Source organism: Equus przewalskii, chromosome 6 (assembly GCF_037783145.1).
Source record: "Equus przewalskii isolate Varuska chromosome 6, EquPr2, whole genome shotgun sequence".
Lineage (NCBI taxonomy): Eukaryota > Metazoa > Chordata > Mammalia > Perissodactyla > Equidae > Equus > Equus przewalskii.
Window position 1 is genome coordinate 45907020 of NC_091836.1, and position 21531 is coordinate 45928550.

Consider the following 21531-nt stretch of genomic DNA (forward strand, 5'->3'; position numbering starts at 1 on the left):
AGCCTTGAAGAAAGTTAATCCATATCAAAAGTTTAGGAAAAGAACAAGAAAAGTAGCAAAGCTTAGAGAAGAAATTAATGAAATAGAAAACAATGAATAGATCAACAAAGCCAAATGTTGGGTTTTTGGGAAAAAGACTGATACATTCATCCCAATAGTTATTTTTTTCAACAGTGTTGAATCCTCGCTGGTTCCTATTCCTTAGAGCTGGTTTTCCCGGCCGCTTCCTCTGACTTCTCTCTCCTTCCCTTCCATAGACGACATTCAGGGTGAGTCCCCGGCTCCGTGTGGGACAGAGGAACCCGCCCGCACCTGCCCCAATGGGACCAAATGTCAGCCCTACTGGGAAGGGCCCAACAACGGGATCACTCAGTTCGACAACATCCTGTTCGCAGTGCTGACTGTGTTCCAGTGCATCACCATGGAGGGCTGGACCGACCTCCTCTACAACGTAAGTGACGTGACGTCCCAGGGAGATGGCCCTCGGACCAGCCCGCCGCTGAGGCTGCGTGAGAGGGACCCCGAGCCAGGAGGGCAGCCCAGGGACGCTCCACATGGCCCAGGAGACCTGGTCTGAGGCCCAGGCCTTTGAAGATATGGGGAGGGGTCCTCGGGGGACCGAGATCTAGGGGCATGCAGGTGCTGAACAATCTTTCACTGGGCAAGTGTTGAAGTACAATTTTAGATTTTCGAGTACATGTAAAGGTTGTGTGATTCCAGAACCAACACGGATAGGGGCCTGCCCACTGGCATAGTGGTTGGGTTTGCGTGCTCTGCTTTGCTAGCCGGGGTTTGCAGGTTTGGATCCCAGGTGTGGACCTATGCACCGCTCGTCAAACCATGCTGTGGTGGCGTCCCATATAAAACAGAGGAAGACAGGCACGGATGCTAGCTCAGGGCCTGTCTTCCTCATAAAAAAAAAAGGATAAAAAATAGAGTAACGTCCTTGGAGCTGTGCAGGGGGCCCTGCACAGGGCTCCCACTGGCCCTCCTCCAGCCACACCCCTCCCCACGGGGCGAGGAGTCCAGGGGGCAGTGTGGACGTGTCTGTCAGGAGCTGGCGCCACCTCCTCCCTTTCTAGATGATGCTCTTGGCTTGTCCAGGATTCTGGAAGTTTTCTGCCCAGAAGTGTCCTGGTCAGGGAGCATCTTCCTTAAGGAATTTCCCCCCCTTGGGGTGGAGGGACATTTACAGGAACCCGTCCTTTTGACCAGTGGCTCATTTTAGGATAAGGTTGAGAGTGCAGTTTGGGAGTGGACAGCAAAAAGAGCTGCCGTGCACGGTTGTTCATGTCAGGCACTGCACAAGTCACCACATGTCAGGAGTGTCATTCATGTCACAGACAACAGAGATTTCTGCCGTTATTTTGATAATTTGTTAACAAACGTGGAAGATGTAGGAAAGGGACCTGCTGTTCTAATTTGCATGAAGACTTGTCCTCCCACAGCGTCTCCAGGACCAGACAGCAGCTCCGAGGTGCTCAGGCTCTCTTGGGTCTCGCCTGCAAAGAGCCTGGGCAAAAGGTTACGCCCCCTTGGCCAAGCTTGCTAGGGGCGGGGGGGGGGGGGGTGTTTATGGGTTTCAGACTTTTGCTTTGCAAGTCTGGTGAGAGGAGGCCTCGGGGGGGGGGATGAAACAGAGGCGGAGACAGGTAGGGGCAGCGCCCGGGCAGAATGGAACTGGGAGAAGCTGCGACAAGTGTGAACATGGGGAAGGGCTGTGTCACGGGGTCAGACACCCAGAGAAAGGGTCCGGAGGCTCTGTGGTGGGAGAGGAAACACGAGCAGGACAACAAACTTCCAAAAAACGCTACAGTCAGAAGCTCCATCGTACGAGGGGATGTTTGTCGTGGAAGCTTAGCGCTGAGCCCCCTCGAGGGGAGCAAGCTCAGGGCAGGCCGGGGGGTGAGTGGTAGTTGATAGCACAGAGCTGCCTGGGTTCCTATCCTGAGTCCATTGCTTCCTTGCTGTGCAACTTTGGGCAAGTCACTTGGCCTCTCTGTGCCTCCATGTCCATGTGGGCAAGATGAGGAGCAGCACAGTGCTCCTCACAGGGCACGAGGACAGAGTGAGTGGACACAGGTGACGCTTTTAGAGCAGTGTCTGGTCCTGGGCCAGCGGTGTGGGCCAGATTCCACCCTGGCGGGTGTTGCTGTTAGAGACAGTATGAATTTTTCATTGTAAAAGCTCCAGTGGCACCTGAAGAAGGTCCGTGAACCATGAGGTCCCTCTGTGTTCCCCACCTCACCTGCTAGTAACTGCCACCGACTCAGCGCAGCCTTCTAGAACTTTCCACGACTTAGATCCCATCACCGTCCTTTGGGCGGAGGCCTGTCAGTGACTTGGGCCCAGAGCAGGATGAAGTACCGCGAACCTGGTGGCTCAGGGCAGCGACGTGCCCCACAGCCTGGAGGCTGCGAGTTCCCTGGCGGGGTGGCGCAGGCCTGACTCCCCCGGAGGCTCCGGGCGGGTCCTTCCTGGCCCTCCATCGCTGGCAAGGACGCCATCACGCTGAGTCAGGACCACGACCCCATGTGACCGAGCCACGTGTGTGATGACCCCGTGTCCAGATGCAGGCACACACCAAGGACTTCAACCATCTTTTGTGGGGGGACGAGGGCACAGTTCAGTTCACATCACCCCCAAATCAGCTGCTTGCAATTCGGGGCTCCCCGAATTGACACCCCAGCACGGCCACTGGGGACTCCGTGGCCGAGGGCCGGGCCCAGGCCCCCCGAGCTCCTGCAGCCGCGTGGAGCGGCCTTCTGGCCTCAGGGTCCCGCCCTTGGGCTCCGCCGTCTGCCCACCTGCCCCGGCCTGTCCTGGGGGCTCCATGCCTGTGGTCTCTGTCCTCTGTGCTGGGCGGGGCCGCGCCCGGTGAGCCCCGGGGCAGGGGGTCGGGACACAGCTGCCCCACGCGCCTTGGAACCCATGGGCTCGGGCGCCCAGGGCATTGCTGAGAGGCAGTCAGGCGGTCGGGGCCCCGTCATGAAGAAGATGACAAAGGTCCCCACCCCACAGGAGGGACAGACGCAAACAGTAAACGTCATAGGTAGCAAATGCTCACAGAGTGGGAGGTGGGCAGTCAGCAGACGCATAATGTGGGACACAGTGACACGCGCTGTGGAGATGAAAACAGCACAAGACAACGAATGATGGGGGCAGGGGCTAGTCTAGGACAGGCAATCAGGGAGGGCTCCCTGGGGGAGGTGACGTTTCCGCAGAGAAGGAGTGAGTCAGGCAGGTGTTTGGGGAAGAGCGCTTTTGGTGGGGGGAACAGTGCACTGGCCTGCAAGGTGTGCCCGGGCCCCTCCAGCCTTTCCCAGTTTTCTTTGTTTCTTTCCGTTCCCTCTTGGCTTCCTGGTTAACGTGCCTTCTGGAAAAAGCCCTCACCTCAACTCGGCAGTGCTGTCGAAGGTTTGCATCAGGATTTGCACCCAGCATTACTTGTAAAATACAGCAAAACGGGAGGCAGCTGGTTAAATGCCACCTGGCCCCTCCGTACAGTGGCCCAGGGTTCACTGGGCACGGACCTACACACTGCTCATTGAGCCATGCTGTGGCTGCGTCCCATATACAAAATAGAGGAAGATTGGCACAGATGTCAACTCAGGGCCAATCTTCCTCAGCAAAAAAAAAAAAAAAAAAAAAAAAAATCAAGGTGAGATAAAGCTTGCATCTTAGTCTACTTGGTCCCCATTACCAGATACCACAGATGGGGTGGACTGAACAGCAGACATTGATTTTTCTCTCTGTTCTGGAGCCTGGAGTCCAAGACCAGGTGCCCGCAGGGTCAGTTCTGGTGAGGGCTCCTCCCGGCTTGCAGACGGCCTCCTCGCCGTGGCCTCACAGGGCGGGGAGAGTGCTGGTCCCTTGTCATCAGGATGCTCATCCTGTCATGGGGCCCCGCCCTCACGGCCCACCCCTTCCCTCCCACAGGCCCCGCCTCCTGACCCCGTCACACTGGGGTTAGGGCCTCAGCAGGTGAACCAGGCGGGGACTGTGGTTCAGCCTGCAGCGCCTTGTGGTCTCAAGTGCGTATATTTGAAAATATAAGTAAGAAAAAAAGATGAGAAGACGCCGTCCGGGTCCCCCGGGCAGGTGCAGGGACCTTTATTCCTGCGACCTTTCTCTGTATCCTCAAATTTCTCCACAATGAGCACGATTCACTTTTACAATCAGGGAAAGTATTCAAACTTGTCTTGTTAAACATTTAGAAGAATAAAAGGATTTGGGGTCACTCCTGGAGCCAGAGACGAGGTCGGGGGGCAGCGAGCATCTTCGGGCGCCCGCTGGCCGCTGGAGACTCTCATCTCACGTGCTCTGTGCAGAGTCCACACTGCAACAAGCGACCGACTAACTGATCCAGCAACAGGGGATGGTCATCTCGTCGTTTTGTTGTTAAATAAAGAGGACAAGTGAGGCGGGGGCAGGTCTTCCTCACCGAGGGTCCCATTGATTGAATATGTGCACACGCTCCCCCCTCCTCTGCGCTGTGCCGGCTGCGGGACCCCCTCCCAAAGCCGCAATGGGAAGGGAGGCGGAGTCGTTTATGGTGGGGACACCTCGCAGATGCCACCTTCACAAGCGGCCGGGCTGACATCCGTGGTGCGGTGACCCTGCGACTCCAGATTCGACGTGACGGGCAGGAGACCTCACCCCTGTGCTTTGCTTCTCAAAGACCCGTAAGCCCGGTTTTGTCCTGACAGGCGCGGATGGGAGGGTGTCCTCAGGCCGCCGTAAGACGGGGACGGTCACCATGCCCAGAGAGCCACAGAGACCGTCCCAGGCGGGGAGCCCGAGGGGAGGTGCCGGCTGAGGGCACTGGGGCCCGGGAACAGAGAGGGACGTGATGGGGACCGATGGCCTCCAGTCGAGCCTGGAGTCTGGTTTTCAATAATGGGGCGGGGAGCGTACTGTCCCCCATTCTAGAAACGACTCCGGGGCTGACAGCCGCCGGGGGCGGGGTTGAGGCCTCCTCTGCTCGGCCCTGAGCTGGTCCCCAGAATAGATATTGGGGGGCAGGTGGTTTGATTTTTAAAGGAGTAATTTCTTAACACTCTCAGGAAAGTTTGAGGCAGAAAAGATGCAGATGGGGAACAGGAGTGCGTCCCCGGAAGCTTCGAGCCTCGCTGAGCCCCGGCCGTCACATCTGCTGGTGTCGCGGCCCAAACGAGGGGACAGCCGCGGGCGCAGGGGGCTGGCTGCAGGGCAGCTGGAGGGGGACCCGTGGGAACCCAATCACCACGTGGGGGCCGGGTCCCTGGTGCGCGGCTGCTGAGCCCCTGAGACCCGGGTGGCGCCCGCGAGCTTGGGGCAACCTCAGCCGCCTGCCCCGCGGAGAAGAGAAGAAGCGCTGCTCCCGGCGGAAACGGGGAGGAGGGTGGACTGTGCGCTATTCGAATTCACAGACCCCGCAGTGCTGGCCTCGGACCCCAGGGACCCCAACCCCCCGTGCGTGGAGACTGAGGTGGGCGCCTAGGTGGCTTCCGCGGTCGCTGTGTCGGAGAACCCTCGGAGGACGCGGGAGCTTAGCAGACGGCTGGGGCCCTCGCGGGGACCGAGCCTTCCTCAGAACCAGCCAGAGAGCCAGGTCTGCACCCCTCTCCCCCTCCCCCCTGCGCCTCCTCCCCCTCCTCCCCTCTTCCTCTCCCTCCCCCATCCCTCTTCTCTCCCTTCTCCCCCTCCTCCTCCCCCTCCTCCTCCTCTCTTCTTCTCCCTCCTCCCCCTCCTCCCCTCTTCCTCTCCCTCCCCCATCCCTCTTCTCTCCCTTCTCCCCCTCCTCCTCCCCCTCCTCCCCCTCCTCCTCCTCTCTTCTTCTCCCTCCTCCCCCTCCTCCTCGCCCTCCTCCTCCCCCTCCTCCTCTCTTCTTCTCCCTCCTCCCCCTCCTTCTCCCCCTCCTTCTCCTCCTCCTCCCCTCTTCCTCTCCCTCCTCCCCTCCTTCTCCCCCTCCTTCTCCTCCTCCTCCTCTCTTCCTCTCCCTCCTCCCCTCCTCCTCTCCCTCCCCCATCCCCCTTCTCTCCCTCCTCCCCCTCCTCCTCCCCCTCCTATCCCATCCTCCTCTCCCTCCCTCCTCCCCTCTCCCTCCTCCCCATTCCCGCCCCCCTGTGCTTCTCTCTCTGTGTTTCTCTCTTTCTCTCCCTCGTCGACGTCAGTCAGGAAAGCCTCTGAATGGTGCCTAGTTGACGATCGTGAACGCATGTCCCTTGACAAATGTTCGCTCAGGGCTGAAACCGATCTGCGACCTAAGCCCTTTTCATTCGTAGATGTTCATTTCAGCCAATATCAAAGCATCAGATTTTGGCGCACTTTAGATCACGCATTCATGCAACAAACATCCGTGAACGCCTGCTGTCGGCTGGCGCTCCTCCAGGCACGGCAGATGTGCCGTGAACAGAAGAGACGAAGTCCCCATTTGGGGGAGTTGACGTTTTTGTGGAGGAAGCAGGTGACCAGCACGATCCCTGGGAGGTGTCTGTCTGTGTGTTCACTTCTATTGACACAGCCGTGCGTCGTTTACCGACCGCGGTGCGTCCCGGGAAACGCGCTGTCAGGCCGTGTCGTTGTTGTGCAAGTCCCAGGGCGCACTGCGCACACCCGGGCGGCACGGCCTGCTGCACGCCTAGGCTGCGAGGTGCTGAACTTGAGGGACCATCGTCACGTGGGTGGGACGTCGTCACCCAGCGCAGAACTGGTCACAAAGGGCAGGCAGCATCTTGGACGCCTGAGGCCCCATGGGCCAGACGGGCTCTGTCGCAGCTGCTGGGTCTGCTGCCAGAATCCGAGAGCAGCCATAGGCTAAATACAGGAGTGGAAGGGCATGGCCGTGCGCCGTGAAACCTTATCTTACAGAGCTGGCAACCTGCCGGTGGCCGTTGTGCGCCAGCCCCGCCTTGCAGAGCGATGAGAGCCCAGCAGGGAAACGGAGTGGCAGAGGGACTGTGGCCGTCAAGGCGAGAGGGGGTGGTTCTTCTAAGAAGACCTGAAGAGGTGAGGCAAAGTCACGCAGGCACGTGAGGGCAGAGAGGCCCAGGTGGCCGGGCAGCCAGTGCAAAGGCCCTGAGGCAGGCATGTTCCTGGCGTTTGTGAGGAGCGGGGAGGCGGCCTTGTGGCTGGGGAGGGAGCTGAGGAGGTGTCACCACCAGGGGAGGTGACAAGAGGCCTCATAGGCAGAGACCATATAATTTATGGTCCAAACCAGGACAGTTTTGAGAGCAAAAGGGGAGAGGAGGACTCAAACAGAACTAAAAGGCATGACCTATGACAGGTACACCCTGGGCCACGGCCTCCCGCACGGTCGTGTCCTCGCCGTTTCTGTTGCATGTGCTGGGGAACTGGGTGCTCTCTGCGACTGTTTTTTTCACATCGTCTACACCTTCTCTGAATGAACCGTGCTCACAAAACTGGAGGAAAATAAACTGTAAAGCAGAACGCGCTTAAGGGTTTTCCTGAGACTCAGTGATGAGTTCTTTGGCGAGTATTTGTCACGCACCTGGTGCCCCAAGCAGCGCAGGGACAGTCCGTGTCCCTCTCGCTTCTCCGAGGCTGCCCAGGCCGGTCGTCAGGAATGTCGAGTCCTGTGTGAGGAAAGTTTGGTCGGGCGTGAGCCGGGTGCCGGTTGCAGCCGCGCCTCCCATCCCCCTGACCCCCGCTCCCCATCCGCTGGCTGGTGTTATGGGAATCCAGGGGGTCCTGTCAGCCCAGGAGGGTCCCGCTAACGTGCCAGCGGCTGTCCTGCCGGCCTCCCTGTCCCCAGGGAGCCGCCCGGTCGTCGGGACTCGGGGGAGGTGCTTCCCTGGCGTCAGCATGTAGACAGCCCGCCCGCAGGGCCCCGGCGCTGCTCCGGCCGCAGCCACAGCCCACTGTCCCCTGAGCTCTGCCCGCCGGGGCCCAGCTTCTCCCGCGGCTGGCGGACATGTGCTGCCCACCCGCCCCGGGAGGCGCACACGGGGGTCACAGGGAGCCACGTCTGAGGAGGGGCTGAGGGAGTCAGAGGGGCGAGCACAGGGGCCGGCCGTGTCTCAGCCAGGAAAGCTGGGCTGCGCCGCAGTGACAGCCGTGCCTGGCATCTCTGTGGTTTGATGGCAGATGTCTCTCTGGCTCAGGCCACGTGTCGGGTGCAGCCTGGCAGTGGGGACAGGCGCCACCCAGCCGAGGCACCTGGCACGAGAACGGGGCCGCTCGCTGTCCCAGGAGGAGAGAGCCCGTGACTGACAGGTGGACGCTGTGGTCCAGAGGGACGCGGGCGTTTCCAGTCCCTCCTGGTCATGTGGCCTCGCTGGGACGTGCAGGGGCCACCCCAATGGGGGGGTCATGTCCAGGTGATGAGCTCTTGCAGCCTGGTGAGTACGTCCCTCCCGGGATTGTTGGTCCTGGGGGAGCAGCGTCCCTCTGCCACCCCGACCTGAGCTGCCAGAGGAGGTGGGGACCAGGAGAGGGGGTTGCGCCCCCTGCCTTCTGCGCGTGGTGGCTCGTCTTTCTGCTTGGGAAGCGCGTTTCCCGTTTTGCTCCCCAGCAAACCCAGCGAAGGCCACCCCCTTGCGGGAGACGGCCCCCAGCCCTCCACCAACTTCCCCGCGAGGCATTGGGCCTGGAGCACGGAGCTGGATAGTGTGGGCAACGCTGGAAGGGGAACAAGTGTCTCTCAAATCAGGCAGCAGAACCCCAGGCCCCAGAGAGAGAAAAGCAGAGGGAAAAAGGAAGAGGGCACACTTGGCTTGGGATTGAAAATGTGGGCTGTGCAGGGAGCCTGGACCCAACTCTCATTTAGTCACTCAGCAAACATTGATTAAACACCACTTGCATGCCGGGCATCATGCTAGGGAGTATGGCAGGGAACTGACATTCCAGCTGGGGAGATGGACGGTGAGCAGGAGACATCAGTAGTGGAGGGAGGAGGAGAAGCCCTATGGGAAAAAACAGAGCAGGAGATGGGATTAGAAATGAAAGAGGCGACTGTCCAGGGTCATCAGGGAAGGCCCCCCTGAGAAGGAGGCGTTTGAGCAAAGACCTGAAGGAGATGAGAGAGGAGCCATGTAGGAATCTGGGGAAATGCGTTCCAGGCAGAGGGAACAGCAGGTGCAAAGGCCCTGCGGTGGGATTCTACTTGGTGCATTGGAGGAGCTTCAAGGAGGCCACAAGGCTGGAGCAGACTGATCCAGGGAGGAGGACAGAGGAGATGGGGACAAGGAGGCGGTGAGGGGGCACCTCTGCCCTCTGGCAGCTCGGTGACTGCACTCGTTTTCTGTGCAATGGGCCACAACCAGTGACTTCAAACCACAGGGCTCGTCCTCTCCCGGTCTGGAGGCCACACGTCTGAGATCAGGTGTCGGCAGGGCCATGCTCCCTGAGACCCTGGGTAGACCCCTCCTGGACTCCTCCTGGCGTCTGGGGGTGGCTGTCGACCCTGGGCATTCCTTGGCTTGCAGCTGCGCCCCCCATTGTCTGCCTTGGTCATCACGTGGCCATCCTCTCCCCTGTGCGTACCTGCCTTCACCTGGCGTTTTCTGCTTCTTAGAAGGACACCAGCATACTGCATCAGGGCCCACCCTCGTGACCTCGTCCTAACTTGATGGCAGCTGCAAAGACCCTAGTTCCAAGTAAGGTCACATTCAAGGGTCCTGGGGTTAGGATTTCAACACATCTTTTTTGGGGGACCCAATGCAACCCACAACTGGGACCTGGGGCGTGGGACTTTGCCTCCCCGTGCCTCGGTTTCCATCCAGGAGGACCGGAAGGCCTGCCTGCTGCCTCTTGGGGTCATGAGAGGGTTCACCGGGCTCAGGTGGCTGCATGCCCGGCGCCGTGTGTGTGATTATGCGGACAGTGTGTCACGGGCCCGGGTGCGCTGAGCCCATTGGGGCACTGGGGTGTGGGCAAGTCTGAGGGGGAGGAGAGACCTCAGCCATCTCCCATCAGTCCTGTCCCCAACCCGAGCCTCTTTCCGCTGCGGCCCAGCCCTTTCTCGAGTCGTGTTGCCAGCCTCCTCCCCCCGGGCTATATTTAGCCCCAGGAAATGGGGACGAGAGCCCGAGCGCTGCCACAGCGTCAGAGCAGCAGAGAGCCAGCGCGGCCTCCTGTCCAGCCCTGTCCTGCTGATGCCACTCTCTTTTCCAGAACCTTCCAGGAGCGGAGCACTCACTGCCATTGGGGGGCTCGTTAGCACAAGGACGTGGGCTGGGGGGCGGCACCGTCGTTGTCCCTGGATGAATGTGTCCGTGGTGAAAGTTGGCTTGTTTTGGTTTTATTTTCAACTTTTTTTGTTGCAGTAAAATACACCTGACATAAAATCCAGCATCTTAACCATTTTTAAGTGTCCAGCTCGGTGGCATTCCGTCGGCTCACGCTGTCGTGCAGCCATCACCACCCTCTGTCTCCAGAACCCTCTCCTCTTCCCACGCTGGACTCTGTCACCGTGAATGCGGACCACCCCCACCTGCCACCCTGGTCCCACCGTCCTCGGCCTGTCCCCACGTCTGAGTCCCCCAGGGACCTCATGTCGCTGGAGCCACCAGTGTGTGTCCTTCTCTGACCGGCTTGTCTCACTCGGCGTCACGTCCCCCAGCTTCATCCGTGTTGTAGCAGGTGTCAGAATTCCCTTCCTTTTTTAAGATAAAGTTGACATTTTTTTTTTTTTTTAAAAAAGCAACTTTTTTATGGAGGTAAAGTAAACAGACAGAAAACCCCACAGAGAAGCGAGGCGCTGGGTGAATTGTCACAACAGAGCTCACGCAGACCTGGAAACAGCCGTCTCGGCCCCAGTGTCCCCGTGTGCCCCCGGTCCCACCTCCCCGAAGGTGCCCCGTCCGGACCTCAGGCGTCAGCGGCTCGTCCGCCTGTCTCTGTGTTTTGCATGAAAGGAAGCTTCCGGACATGCTCTTTTCCGTCTGGCCTCCTCCGCTTGGCGCTAACTCTGCGAGGCTCGCAGGGCGACCGGCAGCTGTTGGCGGCACAGCCTCCCCCCAACTCATCGTCCTTCCATGGCTCAGGACCCAGCTGGTCCCCGGCGGGGGGTCGTGAAGGCCGCTGCGTGAACGTGGCCCGTGGCGCGAGTGGGCTCACAGTCTGTGGGGAGCGACCCCGGGGGGTGGGCTCCTCCAGTCGGGGGGCAGCTACACGAGCAACAGAGATCACCACCCGCTTTGTAAAGTGGTGGCACTGTGAGTTACGGGTTGAATGGCGTCCCACTAAAAATTGCCGTGTGGATGTCCTAACCCCCGTCCCTGAGGACATGGCCTTATTTGGAAACCGAGTCACGGCAGAAGGAGTTAAGATGAGGTCGTCAGGGGGGCCCTGATCCCACATGACTGGTGTCCTTATAAAAGGGGAAATGCGGACACAGAGAGAGACACACACAGAGAGGACGTCGTGTGACAACGAAGGGGGACACTGGGGTGACGCGTCTACACGCCAAGAAGCCACCAGAGATTGTCAGCCGAGGGCGTGTGGGCAGACCCCCGCCCAGCCCCGGGGAGCCGGCCCTGCCACCCCTCGAGCGTGGGCTTCTGGCCTCCAGAATGGCGAGACGCTCAGCGGCTGTTCCGTAGACACCCGCCCATGGTCCTTCGTCGCGGCAGCCCCGGGGCCACCCCCACGGGGTCCAAAACCTGTGTCCACCGATGCTCGGCTCTGTGACCTTGGGCTGGCGAGTCTGTCTTTCTGGGCCTCGGTTTCCCCAACTGTAAAGGGCGTGATGGTACAGAGGGATGTCGTGAGGATGAAATGAGTGAAGGAGCCGATGCAGGTCACGCGCTTAGAGTCTGCCCGGCACACAGTAGGCTCTCTGCCCGCCTGGTTTTATTTCTCTCTCTGCCCTTGGTTTCCTTCCCCTCCTCTTAACCGCCTTCTGGCCGCCGTGCTCTGTTCTCCGTATCAGAGAAAAGGGTTCCATTTTTAGACTTTTCTGCCCCCTTGAACATGGATCTGGGCGCCTCTGGGATTGACAGTGAGGCTGTGGGGACCGGAGGAGGCAGACGGTGGGGAAGGGCCCCGGCCCCCCGGCTGCTCTGCGCCCCCGTGCCCTCCTCCTCCTTAGCCGTCACGGCCGTGTCGGGGAGGGGGGCCCAGGGTCATTCTGCATCTCAGGGCCTTTTCTCCCCTTCCTCCTGGCGGCTCCTCCTGAGGTTTCTGCTGGTTCCGGTGCTCTGAGGACCACATGGCTGGAGGCCTTGCCCCTCTGACGGTGCCGCTGGGGTCCCCCCCGGTTGACCCTGTGCCCTCTGCCTCCCTCTCTGGGCTGCCAGAGCTCCAGGGCCCCACAAGTCAAGGACACTGGAGGAGAGAGCCCAGAGGGGGCCAGAGCTCCCACCTGCCCTCACCTGCTCTCCTCCCGCCCGCAGAGCAACGACGCCTCAGGGAACACTTGGAACTGGTTGTACTTCATCCCCCTCATCATCATCGGCTCCTTTTTTATGCTGAACCTCGTGCTGGGCGTGCTGTCAGGGTAAGTCTCCGCTGTCCCCGTCCCCGTCCCCCTCACCAGCGTCCTCCCAGGAAGAGGCCAGCGAAGGCTTGTCTTCATTCTCCACGCAGAGAACAGGCCTCCACCCGTGCTTTGGGTTACCAGACAGGTATTAGCAAGCCATGTCTCGGTGCACAGGTTGCGCACTGCTGGGGCATCCAGTGAAGGGGCTCGTGGGAGCTGAAATTCAGTCCGGCCTCGACTGACTGAGCTGTGCCCCTGGCACTGAGCTGCCTGCACCCAGGGGAAGGGGCGCATCCTTCCAGTGCGGCCCACAGGAAAATTCTATAGGGCTTTACTTTCTGTTAACTCACATTTTAAAAAGCAATAGCTTGAGCTTCTCTCTCCCCTATTTTCCAGAGATAAAATCATAGCATATAATCAAACATGCATTTTCGTGACACACATTGTTCTCAACCCCCAACATTGTTCTTTTTGGCTTAATCATAAATGGATTTTATTTTTCTCACCACAAGAAATCTGGGAATTGGTATGGTGGCTCCATGGTGCCATCAGGGACCCGAGTTCCTTCTAGCTTTGTGCCCTGATATCCTTCCCAGAGGCTTTCGATCTCATAGATGCCTCATGGTCTCAAGATGGCTGCCTCATGCTCACAAGACGGCCATCCCATGTTCTAAACAAGAAGAGGCAGAAGGGAAGCAGGAAGGGGTTGGTGGAGCCCATATCAAGCAAGAGAGGCTGTTGCAGACATTTTTAGCTTCTGTCTCATTGGCCTAACTTGAAAGCAGGTGAAAATACTCTCCAGCCGGGAGTACAGAGGATGAGAACGGCATGTGCAGCCACGGCAGCTGGCATAGCCCGGGTCATGGTTTTGCCTTTTTTCTCTCGCTGGGCGCAGTTGTTGGAAATTGCGGACACTGGCAGACATGCCCACCCCTATGATGTCCTCCTTTTTTTCAGTTTTCTTGAGGCGTCATTGACACACAAAATTGTAAGATATTTACAGGGTGATTCGATGTGGTGATGTTCTTCTCTCCTCCTGGGAGCCCTGATTCCTCCTGTTGAAACCCACCGCCCCCCGGAAACTTCTGAACCCCAGACGCACACGCACACTCACTGGAGTTTCCCCAGCCGGCAGACCCGGATTTTTTCGCGCCCGTGCAGGGAGTTCGCCAAGGAGCGCGAACGGGTGGAGAACCGGCGGGCCTTCCTGAAGCTGAGGCGCCAGCAGCAGATCGAGCGGGAGCTCAACGGCTATATGGAGTGGATCTCAAAAGCAGGTGAGGCCCTGCGTCCTGGGGCCGGCAGCGGAAATCCCGGGAGGCCGCGGGGCCCTGCGAGGCCGGCGCACGGGGTGAGGATGGGCCAGGGAGCCCGCGATGGGGGAGAAGGAGGACCCGATTTTTAGCAAGAACGCGGAGGGTGATAGTAACACTCGCGGGATGGAGCCGAGATGCAGCCTCTGGTTACACCCCAGCTCTGCCACATCACCTCCCTGTGCCTCAGTTTCCCTGGCTGCTAACAGAGATAATGATAATACCCCCCCCCGATAGGGCTGTTTGAGGATTCACTAAGATCATCCAAGCTAAGTCACTCCGGAAGAGCAGGGCCTGACGCACAGTAGGCACCTGTATTTGTTCAGCCATTCAACAAATGCTCATGGCACCTACTGTGTGCTGGGCACTGTTCTTGGCACCGAGGATATGACAGTGGACAAGACGGGCTGACTGCCTGCCCTCAGGGCTCTGACGCTCTGGTGAGGGAGACAAATAAACACATACATACCACATTGGGTGCTGCCAAACCCTGAGAAGACAAACAGAGCAGAGTGGGAGGCACAAAATGGTGGGAGGAGGCGGGTGATCGGAGGGGGTCTCTCTGAGGAGCTGACATCCGAGCAGAGACCTGAAGGAAGTGAAGCAAGAATGGATGTCTGGGGGAGGGGCGTTCCAGGCAGAGTGACAGCAAGTGCAAAGGCCCTGCGGTAGGAGCAGAGTTGAGTCATAGCAAGGAGGCCCTGTGGCCAGAGCAGTGCATGGGGGCGGGGAGGGCCAGGGCCAGGGCCGCCTGGTCTTCCCAGCTCTGGGAAGGATGCTGCTGGTCGTTTGAGGGAGGTGGAGATGTGTTGGCCATTTCTCCTGCTGCGGAGGTGGGGCTGGGGGTCAGAAGGAGCTGAGCAGCTCATTTCTGGCTCATGAGCATCACCTTCAGTAAGGCTGGCGGAGCTGACCGGGTGGACCCATACTCTTTCCGGTCCAAGGGCCCCGTCCGGCCCAAGGGTCTGGAGAGCCCCCCAGGCTCCGCCGCGTAACTCTGTGCTCTCCCCCCTCAGAAGAGGTGATCCTCGCCGAGGATGAGACCGACGTGGAGCAGAGGCTGCCTTTTGATGGTAACTGCGCTGCCCCGGGCCGGGGGTGGGGCGGAAGCGGACACAGGGGCCCCCAGGGGACCGGGACGCAGGGCCCGGGTGATGCCGGGACCAGCACAAGGCGGGTCTGGCTCAGGAAGATCAGGGCATTGGGAGGAGTGGGGCCTCCTCATGCCTCGGCTCTGCTGGCCCCCCTGCCTCAGTTTCCCTGCCTGTGCAGTGGGCGTGCCCCTCCCTCGCTGCTGGTTTCTGAGGGTTACCGTAATTCTCGCAGAGAGCGCACCCAGCATGGCGCCCGGCGCTCAGCGCTGCTCATATTCCCTAAATTAATGCAATAAACCATCGTAATCCCACCCAGAAGCCAGCTTGCCATGAGGGACACGTGTCACATGCTTTGGCGGCACAGAGCAGTGACTTGACACAGGCAGGAGGAGGGTGTGGAGGGACCAGCCTCCCAGGGGCGCGAGGCAGGGCTCCGGTCTTGGGGCTCCCCACGGGCGGCCGGTCACTGCACCCACAGTCCGAGCGCTTGGGCGGGCGGTGCCTGCCCCCTGGGGGGCAGGCGCGCGGAGGTCGGCGGCCAATCCACTCGGGGTCGCGGCCCGGAGGGAGAGCGGCTGAGCGCCCTGACGGAGTCAGGCCAGGGAGCCCCCCTGGCGTGGCCCCGGGCGGTCAGGTGGCCTCCCCAAGCCCGGCTCTCGCGTCTGTCAAGGGGGCTGCTGCTCCGTCCCCTCGAACCCACGGCCACCAGGGCTGAGCCAGCGACACTCAGGGAGGTGGGCAGGGCACGGGCCCAGGACGCGCGCGCAGAGGGCCCGGCGGTGGCGGAGAGGGTGACGTCTCTCTCTCCTGCCATGTTTCCCTTGTTGGAGCTCTGCGGAGGGCCACCATCAAGAAGAGCAAGACGGACCTGCTCCACCCCGAGGAGGCGGAGGACCAGCTGGCCGACATTGCCTCTGTGGGTGAGTCCTGTGGCTGCGGGCGCTCGGCCGCGACGAGGGGCGGCGCCGCACTGCCTGGATTGGGTCTGACGGCCCCTACCGCCCGCGCGTCCCGGGGCAGGTGATGCGATGGTGGGGATGACCGGGACGCCCGTCCTCCAGCGTCCCCGCGGGGGTCCAGCTCAGCAGCCCCCACTGAGCCTTTAGAGCAGCGCCTGGCAGACAATGCGCTCCGTAATGCTGCCCAGCCTTGTTCGTGAGCAATGTTATTACTCAGTAGCGCTCCTTGAGGCTGCTCTTATTAGAGGCCCAACTGTGACCAAGACAGAGACTAAATCTCCACCCACCTGCGGTCCCAGCGCAGGAAATGAGGGTTAAACAGGGAATCACACAGGTGAACCCGTGATGATGCTGGCCGGACAGAGGAGAAGCCCCGGGCTTGGGTGGCTCTGGAAGAGTAGGGTGTGGTCACGGAAGGCTTCTGGGAGGAGGTGACAGTAGAGTTGAGCGCTGACAGATGGGTAGGAGTTCACCATGGCGGCGACAGCAGAGAGGACCCTGCAGAAGGCTGTGCTCAGACTGTCGCAGTTGGTCATTCAAAGGGCAGAGTTTGGGGTCGGGGGGACACTGCCCCTTCCTTCTCACGCCCCTTGATTGTCATTGTGTTGCTTTGGACCCTCTCCAGGGAGAATATATTATTTTTTGCAATGGATTTAAAAAAATCCCAAAAATGAAAGAGGAGGTGGGAGAGCATCCGGGCAGAGGAAATAACGAGACTCGGAGGGGAGCGGGCATGTGGGCGGACGGGGCCTGTGTGCGTGGAGCAGAGAGGAGCAGAGGGCGCTGGGGAAGGAGGGCGAGGACACATGTAGACATACGCACGTGTGACACACACATAGACACAGACAGAAGAGCGTGTTTCTAATCCACGGGCACCGACTGCTTCACACTCTGCTCTTGTCACTCAGCCTCGTTCATAACACAGTTTCCGCTGTGGTCCCGGCCCCACAAGGGTGGCGCCACGGCCGTCTCCGTCACCGCGGTTCTGTTTCCTGGCCTTTGAGTTGTTTGCAGTTTTTGCCCCGACGAGGAGCACCGCTGTGCACATTTATGCACAATTACTCCCCCACCCTTGGGGCGTATTTCCTTGGGGATAATTATAGGATCAAAGATATTAGCAGCTTTTCAACTCATTCTTCACGGAGCCATTCTGAGTTTCAGAACCATGGAACCCATTTATAGACCTGCCGAGCAAGCACTCGTTCACGGATTCCCGGCCCGGCCATCCCGTGTGACCCATTTAATTCCTTTCCCGGTTAGTCGATTTTTAATGATACCTTAAAGCTTGTTTTAATTGGCATTTTTAATTTCCAGCCCAAACACTCTTTTCCTCGTAATGATGAACTAGTCCTGTTTCCACCTGTGGACACATCTGTGTCTCTCCTTCCAACGAGTTGGAGAATTGCAGCTCCCCATCAATGCTCCGTGCGTTTGATCAGTTATGTCCCCCCCCAAGTATCTCCCCAGCTAGGTTGCTTCCATTTTTAAAAATCTATTTTGTTATATTTTGATAGGCAAACATTTTTTATTTATTTTTGTGTGTGTGTGAGGAAGATTGTTGTTGAACTAACATCTGTGCCCATCTTCCTCTGTTTTGTATGTGGGTCGCCTCCCCAGCATGGCTTGATGAGCAGTGTGTAGGTCCGCACCCGGGATCTGAACTCACAAACCCTGGGCCGCCAAAGCAGAGTGCGTGAACTTAACCGCTACGCCCCTGGGCCGGCCCCCTGATAGGCAAACATTCCTTATTCATACCACATTTATTCAATGCAAGGCACTGAAAACAATTGGGGTACCCAAGTCAGGATCTCCTCAATGGATAACGCTGGGCACCTGCTCTTAATTAACAAGGAGATAGTATTTCCCATTGATCATTCTAGAAAAGGTGGGAAAGTGATAATACCCAGTGTTGACAAGGACGTGTGGAAATTGGGCCTTGTTGTAGCTGCTGGCAGGAGTGCAATTTGCAGGGTTTCTGGTGTGCGGTTTGGCGTTATTTAATTATAGATGTCTGTATTCTTTGACTTAGCATTTCCATTTCAAAAGCTTTTCTTCGTGTGTACAAAAGATCTGTGTCCCAGCCTCTCTCCACAGCATTGTTTCTGGTGTTCAAAAAAGTAAAAGCCAGAAACAACCCACGTGCCCAAAAGTAGGGAGATAGTTAAAGAAATTATAGTATTTACTCATTGGGTAATATTATGTAGCCAGGAAAAAGAATGGAGTTGCTACTGGCATGGAAAGATGTTTGAAATACATGTTTTTCAGTGAAAAAGCAAGTTGTACAACATGGTGTAAAATGCATGATCCCATTTTGAAAACAATGTTAAGATGTGGACGAGGTACACAGAGATGTGGAAATTGGAGGATTACGGGGAATTTTCCACTTTTACAGGATATTTTTCTGGCATGTATGAATTAGTAAAAGGCATTACTTTTGAAATCAGGAAAGTCAGTAGATAAGTTGCAAGTCACTGAAAAGCAGCAAAGACTGATGATGAGGCCTCTACCGGCCGTGCTGGGCAGAGAGGAATGTGTTTGGTGGAAAACCAAAGTCTTGTGTCCTCGTCTCTTCTTATAAGGACTCCAGTCATATTGCATCAGGGCCCGCCCTCCCAACCTCGTTTTAACTTAATTCCCTCTTTAGAGGCCCTGATACAGTCACATTCTGAGGTCCTGGGGGCTGGGGCGTCAATGTGTGAATTTTAAGGGGACACAGTTGAGCCCGTAACAGGGAAGCCATGAGAGATGCTCACGGAGAGTCCGTCTGCGGGAGCGCCCACCCTTAACTGCGGATGAAGGAGAAGAGTGGCGCCATGGAGACCCCGGGTTCCAGCCGGCGTTCGATGAGTGTGTGACAAGGGAGGACGGAAGCTGCAGGCAGACGCTGTGGGGCTGAGGGACAGCCGGCCGCGTCCGGTGGCCCCTCAGAAAGAAGCAGGTGCCGTTCCGCTTTCTGGACACGTCCAAACGCAGGCTGGGGGCTGCTTCTCCCCAGGCCAGGGTTGCCACAGGCCCACCCGCCACCTCCCAGCTCCTTGGCCCGGTAGCTCGAAGTCGCACGAGAAGAGCCCACCACGAAGGAGGCCTGGAACTCCAGGGCTCTGATGAGGCGTCGTCTTTGCCATCACTTATTTCTGTAAAAGCAATAATCACGTGTTTCAAAGGAAGGCAGGAGCCGTGAGGATAGCGTACATTGGTGACTCCACCCTGCTGTCAAAGCCGTCAATAAACATGGTATAAAGCGGTTTCATTCACAGCTGATGAAATATGGCGTTTGAGGCATTTGTAGGAAAAGTTGAGCTATGAATGGAAACCGCCATCACAACAGCATTTCTTTAGGAAAATCGGGTTCCATCGAGGAGACTTTGTAGGTAAAGTCCCCGTGGTTTCGCTGGGGCTGCCCTAACAGAGGACCACAAGCAGATGGCTCAGCACAGCAGAAGCTCGTCCTCTCCTCCTCCTGGAGACCAGAGGTTCAAACGCAATCAAGTGTCGGCGGGCCGGGCGGCCTCCGAAGGCTGCGGGCAGCGGCCGTCCCCTGCTTTGCCCTTGCTTCCGTGGGTGGTGGCGTCTCCCGCTGTCACTCCAGTCTCTGCCCCGGTCGTCGCGCCGTCTCCTCCCCGTGTCTCTGCTCCTCTTATAAGGACACAGGCCTTGGGTTCAGGGCCCACTCTACTCCAGTCTGACCTCCTCTCAACCGGCCGGCAGCTGCAGAGACGCTGCTTCCAATGAGGCCTCATTCCCGGGGACCAGGCGTCAGGACTTCACACCTCTCCTTCAGGGACACAGTTCAACCCACAGCCTGGGCAGCACCTAGTTCAGTTTATAGACAATTTTGAGGGCATATAAATTGCCAAAAATCCCCCAGTTGAGCCTTGGTGGTGACACACTGCTGTCATCACCACGGAACATTCCAGACTAGTGCTGGCCGCCTCTGGCTCTTGACCCTTTGAATGTCGCTGGTCTGAACTGAGATGTGCATCATATTAACACATCAGATTTGGAACACTTAGTACCAAAAATAAGAGTGTGAAGTCTCTCTTTAAAGTATCTCTGTTTAGATCCCATGTTGAAATGGTAACATCTGTGATAGAACAGGTTTCATAAAATAGGTTATTAAAATTATTTTAAAAATCTAAGGATTGCCTTCAATTACAATTCCAGACCACAGAGAAGAAGCAGCGACAAGAATGGGTGGAAAAGGGGAGTGTGCCAACCTCATGGCCAACAAAAGAAAGCAGGTGTTGCCATATTTTTATCAGACAAAGTAGACTTCAAGTTAAAAAAGACAAGGGAGACAGAGAGGGGCAGTGTGTAATGATGAAAGGGACACTCCACCACGAGGACATAACACGTATTAATATCTATGCACCTAACACAGGAGCACCAAAGTACATAAAGCCACTATTAACAGACCTAAAGGGAGAAATTAACAGCAACACAATAATATTAGGGGACCTTAACACCCCACTTACATCAATGGATAGATCATCCAGACAAAATGTCAACAAGGAAATAGGAGATTTAAATGAAACTCTTGACCAGATGGACTTAATAGATAGAGAGAGAGCATTCCATCTGAAAACAACAGAATACGCATTCTTCTCGAGCACACATGGACCATTCTCAAAGATAGACCATATGTTGGGAAACAAGGCAAGCCTCAATAAACTTAAGAAAATTGAAATCATCCCAACCATCTTTTCTGACCACAATTCTATGAAGCTAGAAATCAACCACAAGAAAAAAACTGGGAAAGTCAGAAATATGCGGAGACTAAACAACATGCTATTGAACAACCATTGGATCATTGAAGAAATCAAAGGGGAAATTAAAAAATACCTGGAGACAAATGAAAATGAAAATACAACATAGCAACTCTTATGGGATGCAGCAAAAGCAGTCATAAGAAGGAAATGCATAGCAATGCAGGCCCACCTCAACAAGCAAGAAAAATCTCAAATAAGTAATCTTAAAATGCAACTAACAGAGCTAGAAGAAAAATAGACAAAGCCCAAAGTCAGCAGAAGGAGAGAAGTGATAAAAATCAGAGCAGAAATAAATGAAATAGAGACTAAAAAAACAGTAGAAAGGATTAATGAAACTAAGAGCTGATTCTTTGAGAAGATAAACAAAATTGACAAACCCTTAGCCAGACTCTGCAAGAAAAAAAGAGAGAAGGCTCAAATAAATAAAATTACAAATGAAAGGAGAAATTACAACAGATACTGCAGAAATATAAAGGATTATAAGAGAATACTATGAAAAACTATACGCCCACAAATTCGATAACCTAGAAGAAATGGATGAATTTCTAGACTCATACACCCTCCAAAAACTAAATCAAGAAGAAATAGAGAATCTGAACAGACCAATCACAAGTACAGAGATGGAAACAGGAATTAAAAACCTCCAAAAAAACAAAAGTCCAGGAGCAGATGGTTTCCCTGGTGAATTCTACCAAACATCCAAAGAAGATTTAATACCTATCCTTCTCAAACTATTCCAAAAAATTGAAGAAGATGGAACGCTTCCTAACACATTCTATGAGGCCAACATCACCCTGTACCAAAACCAGACAAGGACAACACAAAGGAAAACTACAGACCAATATCAATGATGACCTTACATGCAAAAATCCTCAACAAAATATTGGCAAACTGAATACAGCAATATATTAAAAGACTCGTACACCACGATCAAGTGGGATTCATACCAGGGACACAGGGATGGTTCAACAT

General features: G+C 56.7%; 1 protein-coding gene across 5 annotated transcripts in view; it reads left to right on the forward strand.

Annotated features, from left to right (window-relative positions):
* The window catches only part of CACNA1A (calcium voltage-gated channel subunit alpha1 A), a 203173-nt gene that overhangs the window by 86036 nt on the left and 95606 nt on the right, over positions 1-21531 (forward strand). For all 5 annotated transcript variants that reach the window (XR_011541440.1, XM_070625311.1, XM_070625313.1 and 2 more), the window contains exons 6-10: positions 258-451; positions 12339-12442; positions 13586-13701; positions 14754-14810; positions 15662-15751. Coding sequence is in view for 4 of the 5 variants with exons in the window: in XM_070625311.1 (XP_070481412.1) it covers positions 258-451; positions 12339-12442; positions 13586-13701; positions 14754-14810; positions 15662-15751 (561 nt within the window). In the remaining variant the exon portion in view is untranslated. The remainder of the gene's footprint in view (positions 1-257; positions 452-12338; positions 12443-13585; positions 13702-14753; positions 14811-15661; positions 15752-21531) is intronic.